Here is a 13,107-nt window from a genome sequence, read left to right as displayed (position 1 = left end):
GCGGGAGGTGGCCTTGTTTCTAAACTGCTTACTTAGACCATAGTAGCATCTGTTGGCCATCACAATCCTTCTCTGAATTTCAAAACTGATGTCATTCGTTTTATTGATGGCGGTACCAAGGTATATAAAACCATTAACTACCTCGAAGCTGTAGTTCTGAAGTTCCACAGTTGTTCCGAGTCTACTGGACGTCTTGCGCGTTGATACCATCAGCTTGGTCTTACGAAACCTGTGCATACTAATTCAGTCAGAGATGTTATATCCATACATTCCTCTACCTTAAAACCATAGTACTATAGAAAAACAATAACATTCCACAATGTCGTTTATAGTAAACAAAATCCATTTTTTACCCACATTTGACGCACGAAAGCACAATTGAACAGATGCCATTGACTCATCTGTAGGTAGAATAGCCAGAATTGTTCTTATAATGAAAAAATTATATCTCATTAATGTATTCTCATCTAACAACTAATTGAAAATAATTTCTTGAAACTGGGTGGACTGAGTAACGACAAAACGTGAAAACCTACACTATTCACAGTATATGAGACAATAACAATTCTGATAATTGCACCAGTAAATACAGACAAAAAATGTGAATTGTTTTTTTAAAATTCTATTTGAAACTATTCCCCACAGCAATCAACTCAGCATTGCTCAACACACGAAACGAAGATGAGTTATTTGAGTTCAATAGGTATTGTTAATGAAACTGTTGTTATGCTCCAATACACATTTCCGACAATCTATGTATGTATTTCATTATGACCTAATTGTTGATTTTTGTTTTATTGTGTTTTCAGAAATATCTCGTGTCACTATGTCACCGGCAGATGAAACCTCTTATGTCTCGGGACCAAGTAAAAAGGCCTCCTACACGTTGGTCGCTTTAAAGTTCCTCGAACTGGTAAGTAGAACACTTTGTTGTTGTGTTGAAACTTGCAATTAACAATTAAATATTAATTCGTCTGTCACACATGTCCAGTGTCTCATCATTTGCTGCATAGGTCTGATCGATGAACCTGCCACACATTCCAACATACGTACATTTATCACTCCACGCGTAATTGGCTTATGCTATGTGACCTTTGGCTGTCTGTTAATTTACTCGGCGATTTATTTAATAATGGCCCTATTCGGTGACATGTGAGTATGCCCGTTCGCCATAGGCTTTCATTATAAGTGGTTATTTATTGAGAACAAAAATTGATTGATTTTTTGTTGTTACTATTCTATTTTTCATTGTAGGACTCCATGGCGAACATCTGTGTTGTGGTCTTTGGTTGGATTTGTACTGTTTGTGGCCACCACTTCATTACTATTCCGTGATTGGTCAGCTACAAAAGATTTGAATTACTGGCATCCGAATATGACACGTTTGGATTTGGTATTGGGTGCGGCATCTGTGTCTTTGGTCACTGCACTTATTTTCCTTATGGATATTTTAATTACTCTACGTTTTGGCATGTCAGGAGATTTGGAGTAATCAGGAAAAAAGTAACATATCGCATATTTGTTACTTGCATGACAAACGAAACACTTCTCAAATCTCTTCGGAAACATAAATTTCACGCCCCGAAGAGAATATAACAAACAACAGAATTGTTGTCTATTGAAGTGTTATATACATTCTGTTCTATTTATCTCTTTTCTTTTTTTATTTGTATAACAATTATATCCGTCCATTGATATAATCGTAGTATAACAGTCATACTATGTTACGTTTGTGTCTAGGCTAAGGCATTTACATTTATAACAACTGTTAATGTTCACATATTTAACATTCTGTTCGTTAATATCTATCTGTAGATGTGCTGTAATATTTACAGCCTTCAAAGATTACAGTTTTTATATTACATCATTTTTTAAATACACATTTACAAATAATCTAATGTTATAACGAAAAAACTCGAATCTAATTACATTTTTAATTTCTTTTTAACATTTAAAATGTTTTAATTCTTTTTGAAAACTAAATGTACAAATCACACACATTCATATTTCATATTTTTATAGAAATTATAACTAATATAAGAATAATTATTTTTTTATAATTAATAAATAAAAATGAAAAAAATATAACTAGTTTTTAATTTAAAAGAAAATGTTAGCAATTATTTTCAGTTTTAAACTTCCCAAAATAACAATGCATTTCTTAAAGCATGAAGGGATTGAAATCAATTGTTAATAGAATAATCAAAACAGGAAAAGTATAAAATTTTCCTATTTTGATTATTTAATCTATAAATGTGAAAATTGTCGGTATGCTCGTCGTAAAAATAATACTACGAGTTCCCCTGAAGAAGTCCCCAAAACAGTGACGAAACATCGGAAAAATGCAATAAAATGTTTTCATTTTTATTTTGCAAAAATACCAGAAGTTTTTTAAGCTAAACAATATCACAAACAATGGAATTTCGGATGTTACTCTTTATTTTTAGGTAAAAATATAGGGACTCGCATAAACATTTAGAACCAAACATTGAAAAATCTTTAAAGTGTTTTATAGTTAGCTTCAGTTTTCTTATGAAATTGTTGATCAACAGTCATGTGTATAGATTTTTATATTGCCACATCCAGATCCATTTCACTTATAACATCCATAAATTTGCGATGATTTACAACAGGGATGGAAAATGAAAAATGTGAAAAGGTACCAAAAGAGTACTTTTTTAATAAAAGAGTACTTTTTCAGTTTCATAAAGATCGATTTTCAAGATATCATCACTTAGTCTATCTTTCTGATGGTCTTTCTCGAAAGTCAATATACCCCAAACTAACATGAATTTCAGTTCCAAAGTGTTCAAGAGCACTTATTATTGAAGTAATCACGAAGACTATGAATGCCATTAATTTGCCTACCTCAGGAGATAGCACAGAGTACGCCAAATTAAGTATCTGACAAACATATCCGGTTAAAAAATATTGGAACTGATAAATTAATTTAATGTTTGTAATTTTAATCATAACTTTTTCTTTTTTTATTATTATTTATTTGAGATCATTTATAAAGTTTACATTTTATTTGAAATCCCACGAAGCTAATAATTAGATTGTCTGTGGGAAATGTATAGATAATGTATATATATATAAATATGTCCAAATTTGCTGTAGCTCAATATAGATTACAGTGACATTAATTAATAGTTATTCAAATAGTAATTTTTGATTAACTTAATCCTGCTTACATCTATAAGTTTGGCAGGAAGCTAACAGTTATCAGTCGTAAACCCATTCATTTTTTTAAGAAGAATATTGCAATCACATCAACATCTTTATCTGCAATACTTTTGCCGATCAAATCCATAACAAATTATAATCCAAAAAAAAAAATATATATATATATATATCATGGTTTAATGGAGGATTGGAATGGTACTGAAATGGTCAAGGGGGTACTACGGTACTTTTTTGGATAAAACGGTACTGAAAAAAGTACTATTGTACTGAATTTTCCATCCCTGATTTACAATTTCATTGTACGTAATAGGTTAATGTTTTTGGCGAATAAGGATGGAGTGAAATTCTTGAAACTCCACAATTTTTCTTGTCATTGCTGCCATTACAAACAAAAAATTCAAAAATTTCTAGCAGGAGTACTAACCTAAGTAATTCCTCAGATAGAAAATAAGATAGCAATGATCTGTTTAATTTATTTAAATCACGTTGAGAATCAGTACCAAAAATTAAATTTTTCATGAAATTGACTTTTTTCGGTTGAAGTTTAAAAATATTTTTTGTTTTAAAAATAATTGGTATGAACTAAAAATCAATTAATATGCGCGATTGCACCACATAATCACCAATTTAGGAAAAAACTAGACATTTCATCAAAAAACACAAGTGCAGGTAAAAATTAAAAAAAAATATATTGCCATGGGTAGACATTATTATATAATACAAAATTAAAGTTCCACTCAACTTATCCGTTAAAAATCTTAACAGACATAAATTTCGAGCTAATTCACATTTATTAAAAACAATAAATTATATAAGATATCAATTGGAAGTGAAAATTATACTATACCACATTAACATCGAAAAGGTGGTATACCACATTACCTGCACTTTTTTTAAAAATCACTTTTAATGGAATTTTCTCAAATATCCCTTAAATTCAGTAGTGTTGGCGGTTTATTTGGGATACCATTTGTATTTTGTTTTTGCAAAATAGTCAGGCTGAATCCCAGTTTGTTGTTTCTATAAAAAAAAACAACTATTTATTAGTGGGGAATGTATGGCATTGTTTGCCGAGGGGTATGGCAGGAAGACTATAGTTTCGGATCACGCCACTGATCCTCATCAGTTCCCTCAGTTTTTTGTTGGGATATTCTCCCCAGAAGCTATATCTTCTATACAAAAAACCTTTCATACCCAAATGTCTCTTGTAACAAAGCGAAGTACTTAGCTGACCAACGACATAAACTGCATGAGAATCTCGCTGGTGCCTCACTTCGAGGTTAACAAGGCATTTACAATCAATTTCCCACTGTTGTGTGTTGTCACATCGCGACAAATGCACACAACGACTTTGTTGGTGTTGCTAGTATGCAGCAACAAACCAAACAGTTTAACCGTGCCTGCGTCTACAACTTCAGTAGTGTTGGCGGTTTATTTGGGATATCATTCGTATTTTATTTTTGCAAAATAGTCAGGCTGAATCCCAGTTTGTTGTTTTTATAAAAAAAAAACAACTAATTGTAAGAAAAAACTTATATTGTTAGAATAATATTATTTTCAAATTGATACATGGAAAGACAACACATGTACCATGTTACAGCCTTACCTAAAATTCAACTAGCTCGTTCGACGTTTTTCACCACAAAAGTAGAAAACATGTATTTATATGAATGTTACCGAAATACGTCGACGCATGGTACAATAATACAAGATAGGGCAGCTTGAGGTGAATAACAAAAAAACAACTATGTACGTGTGGCCTCTTCTGCCAAAAATAAAATAAATATACGCAACAAGTGTTTGTGTTTATTTGACATTTTTTCAAAACAAAACTAAAAACTTCCCAAAATCCAGTAGGGAATACCATAAAATGTTTGTTTCATCCATAACAAAGTAATTACTTCCAGACGAACGTGTTAAAAACTTTATTTTCATTTCAATTAAACTTGAATATATTTCAATTTATTTTGAATTTATTTCACATTATATTCAAAACAATACACACATACACAAAATATGTATTTTGATTTGATTGAACAAGCCACCTTGAGAAAAAATTTTAATCAGTTGGTAGCTGTGCCCTACCTTGTAATAATTATACCATGCGTCGATGTACGAATTTCCAAAGTTCAAAAAATTCAACTATGACAAAACCAAGGTGTATTTAATAAGGTGTAAGTGACAATCATATAGTTTTAAACTTTTTTCTTTATTGTTTGTAAATTAAATTGTCAAAAAAAATTGTCAACGTTTCATTTCGATTTAAAATGTTGTCTTTTGTTTTCGATTATTATTTTTTATTAATAAAAGTGCAATAATAAAGCATTTATAGGGACAGAATATTTGTTAATGCCCCAAGTGACGACAAGGAAGCGTGAGCTTAAATCAGTTCTAAATCCGGCCGCTAATTTCTTCCAAATATTTGCCGCAAGTACAACTTGGGCAAATATTTCCTTAAGGAAAAGGAAAACTGCTCCTAAATCCCCTGTTTCAAAATCAAAGAAAATGGTGTTATAAAGCTTGTATTAGAATTTGTCCATTAGTTTTCTACAAACGCCTGGCTAAATACAATTTTTTTACAATTTAAAATGAGATTCTGTTGCGTAGTCTATTGTCAGATTGCATACGGGTATCATTTTAAAGCATTTGTAGCCCTGATTACAATATAATATTCATATCAAATAAGTCCATACTTCCTGAGATATAGGTCCTATGGACAGATGGCAACACCGGCTACGCGACAAAATCCCCTTTTAATTAGAATAGTGTTTGTTGATAGCCGGCCTTCGGCCGTGGATTTATGACTTTCTCCTATGGACAGATGGCAACACCGGCTACGCGACAAAATCCCCTTTTAATTAGAATAGTGTTTGTAAGTAGCCGGCCTTTGGCCGGGGATTTAAGACTTTCTCCTATGGACAGATGCCAACACCGGCAACGCTACAGAATCTCCTTTTAATTAGAATAGTGTTTGTGGGTAGCCGGTCTTCGGCCGGGGATTTAAGACTTTCTCCTATGGACAAATGCCAACACCGGCTACGCGACAGAATCTCCTTTTGATTATAATAGTTTTTGCGGGTAGCCGGCCTTCGGCCGGGAATTTAAGACTTTCTCCTATGGACAGATGGCAACACCGGCTACGCGACAGAATTTTCTGTAAATAAACATTGTATCACCATTCCTTTACTCTTAATACATGTATTTAAGCTTTAAAATGATCAATATTACACAATAACAACATGGAAGGTACTTACCGAAATATTGAGACTTATATCTCAGAAAGTATGGACTTATTTAATAAGAATATTATATTTTTGTAATCAGGGCTTCAAATGCTTAAAATGATACCCATATTGCCTTAGTGAATTTTAAAAAATTACGTGAAAATACAAGGGTCCCAACGGAACTTTGGAGGCCCATATCTCCGGAAATACCAATTTCCGCAAGAAAAAAAGTATACTGCTGTAATCAGGCCCCTAAGGACTACATGTGGTAAAAATTTCGAAACGATCCGGGAGGGGGCCTTAAACTAGACTTAAGCCAAATGTTGCTTTGTAAATTTGGGGTGGGCTCCTCTAAATTAATGTGTACATATACATATTTTTTCCTGATAGAAATGGGTTACCAAAGGGCATGTTTCTTATGAAACAGGACTTTATATGAATGCAGATGATACTGTTATATTGAATAATAACTAAGTTAGAAACATATTACAAGATGTGGGAAATGTACGTTATTCGTTTTGAACTTCCTTCAAATGACCGTTAGAACATAGTATTAGTTATAGAATGTTATTATCGCCGACTTGCGGTACCCCTAATCGGCAATTCTCCCATGCCTCTTTCTCAACAATACGCTTCTTCAAGCGCTATCCTTCACACTTCATTCGTAAATTTTCCGCTTTCCTCTTTAAGTGCCTTCTTTATCGGCCGTTCTGCCTTCCGCGCCATTTGTAGTAGCTGGAACGCTTTTAATTGCAGTTTGTTTGCGTAAAAGGATGCAATAAAACGCGGTAAATTTTTCATCATTGAGATTTTCACAATACACTTAGGAAACGCTCGCCAAAATGAGTAGTAAGGACGATGGGTCGGAGGAGCGTATGTACGAGTATCTGGAGAAGTTCTTCGGCCACAAGGAATTCAAGTCGGAGTTGCAGAAAAAGGCAGTGAAGAGTGCCGTCAAAAGTGAGTACAACAGCAAAAGATAAGAAGGCCGTGTAAATAAGTCTAAACAAATGTTTCCATTTGTTTATTTGTGGTAACAGAAAAACGTGATGTCTACGTGAGCATGCCCACTGGTTCTGGCAAATCACTGTGCTTCCAACTTCCGGGATTGATGTGTGATGGCCAGGTGACAATTGTATTCTCACCTTTACTGGCTTTGATCAAGGATCAAATTGACCACTTGGGCAAGCTGAAGATTCAAGCGGATTCATTGAATTCCAAAATGGGTGTAAAGGAACGCGAACGTGTGGTCACCGACTTGAAGTCTGTCAGACCCAACATTAGATTCCTGTACATAACACCCGAACAGGCAGCTACACAAGGATTCCAGGACATATTGGCACATATGGTAAAGTATGATAAGGTTGCCTATTTTGCAGTGGACGAGGCTCATTGTGTCAGTCAATGGGGTCATGATTTTCGACCGGATTACCTTAAATTGGGCAAGCTGAGATCACAGTATCCATCCATAGTGTGGTTGGCACTGACTGCCACTGCATCGAAACAGGTGCGAGAGGATATATTTAAGCAGCTGCATTTGAAGGAACCCATTTCGAAGTTCATTACACCCAGTTTTCGCAAAAATCTCTTTTACGATGTGGTCTTTAAGAATTCCATCGAAGATGATTTCCAACATTTGGCTGGATTTGCCCGGCATTGTCTGGGCGATGAAGAGGAATTCGAAAAGGTGGCACCTGCCAAGCGTGGTTGCGGCATTATTTATTGCCGAACGCGCGAAAATGTTGAACGTGTTGCAATGGGGGTGACGCGGCAGGGAATTAGTGCTATTGCCTATCATGCCGGTCTTAAGGGTTCCGAGCGTGTTGAAGCCCAAGAGAAGTGGATGTCTGGGGAGTGTCCCATTATTGTGGCCACCAACAGTTTTGGCATGGGTGTGGATAAGCCCTCGGTGCGTTTTGTCATACACTGGGATGTGCCACAAAATGTTGCTGCCTACTATCAGGAATCTGGTCGCGCTGGTCGTGATGGCAAGAAATCATATTGTCGCCTGTATTATGGTCGTGATGATGCCCGTTCAATACGTTTCCTTTTGCAAAACGACATCAATCGGACACGCTCTTCGACATGCTCGGGTAAACAGGAAATGGCCGAGAGGGCAATGAAGAATTTCGATGATATTGTATCCTTCTGCGAGATGATGCAGTGTAGGCATAAATTATTCTCGGACTACTTTGGAGATCCCACACCTCAGTGTGAGGACAGATGTGATGTCTGTAAGAATCCCAAGAAAATGGAAAAGGCCTTGTTGACGTTTCAACGTTTGTGCATGGACAGTGTCTTTAAGACGGGTATTTCTTTGGAGGATAGTTCTGATTTGTATGAAGGTAGGTGAATGGCATATCGACTTCTTTATGAAAATTATATAACCCACTCTTAATTTGTTGCGATTAGGTGGTCGGGCTGCAGTAAAAAGAGCGGCAGAGGACTATGAAGACGACGATGATGATGAAGGCTCGGGAGGTGTTAGTCATGCTCAGTTAGCCAAAAAGGCTAAAAAGGAAACCGAAGATTTCATTCGCAAACAATTTCAACTACGCAAATGCTTGGATGCGGCTCGAGAATTGGAACAAGAAGCTGGAACTGAAATCACAAGAGTACATCAAGCCCAAGCTACCACTACTAAGGTGGCCGGCTTAAAGATATCGATGCGTGAAAACTATCTAACCGCTCTCGTTGAAGCGCTCAAAAATAATGTAAAGGAAAGCGAAGAAGATAAACCCAAAAGTTATTTAGTGCAAAAGGATTTCGAAGCCATTGCAGCTGATATTGAATATGAATGCTTCTCCAAGCAGAAGGTGGCTAATATGTATCGGCATGCAGTGGCCAAGGAATTGTCCGCCATTAAGCAATTAACCTCTAAGAAACGTTTAATGCCGGTACTCATGGATTATGTACCGAAACCGGAGAAAAAGAAGAGCGTTTGGAACGGTGGTAGTGTGGAATATTTTGAACGCAAACTCAAGGAACTAGAAGATCAAAGACCCAAATCGAGTGAAAAGAAAGAAATTCCTAAGGCCCTTAAAGCCCCCAAGAGTTATAAACATGAGTCAGGAAAACAAACAACCATTGGTTCATTTTTCACCAAGAGCAAAAGTAAATCGGAAGATGAAGAAGAGGCAGACGAAACATCACTTTCATCCATATCCGATGACAAGGAAATGGAGGAGAAATTTGACATAAAGAAAATCAAAGAAGAATGGTCTGATGTGGAGAGTAGTGAAGCCAGTTTGGATAATAAATTAACGGAAAAGGATGGCCACCCACACCACAGGGATGCAAATCGTGACGTAAAGCAAGAAAGCAATGAAGACAATTTAGAAAATCTCATTTCTAAAGAACAAAAGCTCAAACAGGAAATAGAAAAATTGGAAAAAGAAGAATTGGAAGCCATTAGCAGTGGCGATAGCATTGATAAATATGATACAAAGGAAAATAACGATTACAATTCGAGTTCAAAAAGTTCAAATACAACGTCATCTTATGACAAATATGGTACACATGTTAAATCAAAAAGGACATCACATTATAATCGGAATTCTCGAGATAAATACCAGAGTCACATCATTTATAAAACCAATGAGAACAATGATAATATTGCAGAACAAGAGGAGGAGGAAGATGACGAAAATGAAAACGAGTACACCAACGATGATGGCACTTTACATCCCGTAACAAAAGAAATTGAAAAAATCCTAAGTGCCAGTGAAAAGAAAACTTTGGAAGCTGCAATCCTAGGCAAAGACAAATCAAAAGATAAATCATCTTCAAAATCAGAAACAAAGTCATCCTCCACGTCGTCGTCGGCATCATCCTCGACTGCTGATAAATCGAAAACAACCGAACAAAGCTCAACATCACAAAAAACTTCATCATCATCTAAAAACACATCCAGTACATCATCATCAACTTCCCGCTCTCATTCAACATCAAATGTTTCTTCAAGTTCCTCGACAACAGCAACAAAATCTCAGTCACAAAATCATCAACGAGAATCGTCTAGTACGTCAAAAACACTTGCCGCATCATCATCATCGTCGTCGTCAGCGACAAAATCATCACAAAGTGAACGTCATCAGGCCTATAAACAAAAGACAGATGTTAGCAAAACCGTTGTTGACTACTTAAATCCCTACTATAAGCGTAAAATTGCTACCAAAGAATTATTTAAAGTTCTCGCCAAGCGTATAACTACTCGTGTTATTGATGGTAAATTGGGTGAGTTTAGACACAAAGTCTTAAATCAATTTTATTTATTTTCCAAATCGGCATAAGAGGACTACTTGGGAACCTTTTAATCTTCTGCAAATAAAAGAAATTAATGTAATTAGTCCATGGATTCTACCACAATTATTCTGCCAGACTAAGGTTACAACAAATTTTTTCCGGGAGAAAAATCCCAAACTATGCATTTACAGTCGAATTGTGATATCATCTTCCTAGGCAAATACGTTTGAATATAGCGCGAAAAAGGTCCCTTCTTAACTTCAATACGAATCCAAGTTCTGAAGTTGAAAATTGTCAGAAGAATGCTTCTCGGATCACAGAATGATATCTTTCCAAATTTCCAACGAAGGACAAACTGGAACAAATTCAATACAAAAACAGCACAGGAACACGTGGACTAATTCTGGTTTAGTGACTCCGGACACTCATTTTCCAGGGAGCAGAGACTTGGGTACGGACGATCAATTGCTGCATCACATTCAACCTCAATCCATGTCAAATGAAGCTCTGATAGAAGACCTAACACTTAACACTTTTCAACTCTACAAATCTCCTGGACCTGATGGTATAATACGTGCAATGTTGCAGAATGTCTCATAGAAGTCCTTAAAAACATTGAGAAGATTTGGGGACTGTCAACGCTCATCGTACACTGGCTTTACGGTTCAGTTGTCCTTATCATTCTTACTTATGGCTGTCTCGACGCAACTGGGAGGCACATTTAAAATAACAATAACAAGTCCTAGGCGGGTCTGCTTCCTCCTCAAGGATGGAAGAAGGCACAGTTTTTCTGCGAAGAATTTTCAATTTTGAACTCATATAAAGTAAATAACAATTGTAGCGGTTTTCAAGCAGAGATTTTAGCAATCCTGAAACAATCAGGTCGTGGATTATAAATTCTAGGGTAGTTCATGATTGTAAATTAGCTCTGCGGGATATTCTGCATTTTTTTAGGCTTTTTTGGGTTCCAGATCATAGTGACATTAAGGGGAATGTAGTAGCTGATGAGCTTGGTCTATGTGGATCGCAGTCAATCGATTTAACTATTGATGACACCGTTAGACCTCCAGCTACCTACATACTTTTTTTTTTTTTTTTTGGCAAAATCCGCAAGTTTTACGAGAAAAAAGTACCAACAATATGAAATGGGGAATTTAGTTATAGAACCTCGAAATCTATCTGGCCAGAATCAGATCTCTTTTTTGAAGATTGGATATTAATGAGGTGGATTATTCCCGTATATTTGAAGATGATGAGAAAATTGAAACTATCGAACATCTCATTTGTCGATGCCCCATACTTCGATGAGAAGGCATAAACATATTGAGATTCTCCAAAATGGTTATGGGGCCTATTTTGGAGAAATATGTGAGCGTTTCTATCTCGAAATTGACATGGTTGAATTAACATATTTAATCTTCTACGAATTTTCTATCGCTACCGGCTACCCTCTTCCAACCCTTTTGCCGTTAATAAATTAATGGATTTGTCCCCAATTATTTTTTTTATGTTTCTTCATGCTTTTTAGGAAAAACATTTCCGGCAAGCATGAAACCTGTACTATTTTACTTTAGTGTGGTTATTTTCGAAAAGAATTTGAACTTAATTATATACAATAGTGTGGTTCATAATATTTGAAAAATACTGCCTTCAGCCTTGGCTTTTAAATAAAAATGTATATTAAATAATCTTAAATCTAATTTATAATTTCTTTTTACTTTTCAGCCGTTGCCGATTGCAAAGGATATATTCGTGACACTTTTCATAAGCTAAATATGATTGCCGAAGATTCTGATATTGATAAACATTTTCCAGTGGCGTAAATCGAATGACTACTGGCATCACCATGATCATTATCTTCCCTTCCCCTCAACTTCCAATGGTTTTGAATTTCTATTATTATTATTACACAATACTTCCTATGTGTTTTTCTGTTTTAAGAATTTACCTTATGTCATAAATGTTGTAACTTTTATTATTATTATTTTTATATTTTTAAGAAATATTATACGAGCTCACGCGTTTGTTGTATACGCAGCAATCAACCACTAACACTAATCCCACTATTTCGTTTTGTTACGAAAATTCGTTATTGATTTTTTAAAGTTTTTTAAATAATTTTTTATTGATGTTCTATACTCTTTTTACATATACCTACATATATTTAAAAACAAAATATGCAATACCACTAATTATAATTCGATTCGATTCATATGCAAATATTGGTATTGCAATGAAGTGAAGTGCTTATAAATTTAATTAAATACCAATTATCATCATACCCACATAATACTATACACCAACAACTATGTTTTACATAATGTAAATTACAAACAAATATATAAATATATTTTAATAAAAGCATATTTTCATATATGTGCATGTCGTCGCAGTAAATTGTTTGCTTATTTATTTCATTGGATTTTTCGTTGAAGAACTGAAACCCGAAATG

At 35.1% G+C, this 13,107-nt stretch overlaps 2 protein-coding genes across 2 annotated transcripts; both read left to right on the top strand.

Annotated features, from left to right (window-relative positions):
* Window positions 1-681: 681 nt before the first annotated feature.
* On the top strand, window positions 682-1,493 carry LOC133326756 (uncharacterized). Its single transcript, XM_061535367.1, has 4 exons — window positions 682-703; window positions 810-913; window positions 992-1,152; window positions 1,255-1,493. The coding sequence occupies exons 1-4, from the start codon at window positions 682-684 to the stop codon at window positions 1,490-1,492; spliced, it is 525 nt and encodes a 174-aa protein (XP_061391351.1). The 3' UTR covers window position 1,493.
* Window positions 1,494-7,223: 5,730 nt separating this feature from the next.
* On the top strand, window positions 7,224-12,518 carry LOC133326745 (ATP-dependent DNA helicase Q5-like). Its single transcript, XM_061535357.1, has 4 exons — window positions 7,224-7,370; window positions 7,451-8,755; window positions 8,823-10,646; window positions 12,381-12,518. The coding sequence occupies exons 1-4, from the start codon at window positions 7,253-7,255 to the stop codon at window positions 12,476-12,478; spliced, it is 3,345 nt and encodes a 1,114-aa protein (XP_061391341.1). The 5' UTR covers window positions 7,224-7,252; the 3' UTR covers window positions 12,479-12,518.
* Window positions 12,519-13,107: the final 589 nt, after the last annotated feature.

This window comes from Musca vetustissima, unplaced genomic scaffold (assembly GCF_032173495.1).
Source record: "Musca vetustissima isolate MV318-11 ecotype Yass unplaced genomic scaffold, APGP_CSIRO_Mvet_v1 utg508343, whole genome shotgun sequence".
NCBI classification, from domain to species: Eukaryota; Metazoa; Arthropoda; class Insecta; order Diptera; family Muscidae; genus Musca; species Musca vetustissima.
The sequence above is the reverse complement of the archived record's forward strand: the minus strand, read 5'-3'. Positions and strand labels throughout refer to the sequence as shown.

Bases quoted from the DNA above. Each gene is read 5' to 3' on its own strand.
- LOC133326745 (XM_061535357.1), top strand. From the start codon at position 7,253: ATGAGTAGTAAGGACGATGGGTCGGAGGAGCGTATGTACGAGTATCTG. The intron at 7,371-7,450 runs GTGAGTACAACA...TTGTGGTAACAG, and splicing joins AGTGAAGAGTGCCGTCAAAA to AAAAACGTGATGTCTACGTG. The intron at 10,647-12,380 runs GTGAGTTTAGAC...TTTACTTTTCAG, and splicing joins TGTTATTGATGGTAAATTGG to CCGTTGCCGATTGCAAAGGA.
- LOC133326756 (XM_061535367.1), top strand. From the start codon at position 682: ATGAGTTATTTGAGTTCAATAG. The intron at 704-809 runs GTATTGTTAATG...TTGTGTTTTCAG, and splicing joins GAGTTATTTGAGTTCAATAG to AAATATCTCGTGTCACTATG. The intron at 1,153-1,254 runs GTGAGTATGCCC...TTTTCATTGTAG, and splicing joins ATGGCCCTATTCGGTGACAT to GACTCCATGGCGAACATCTG.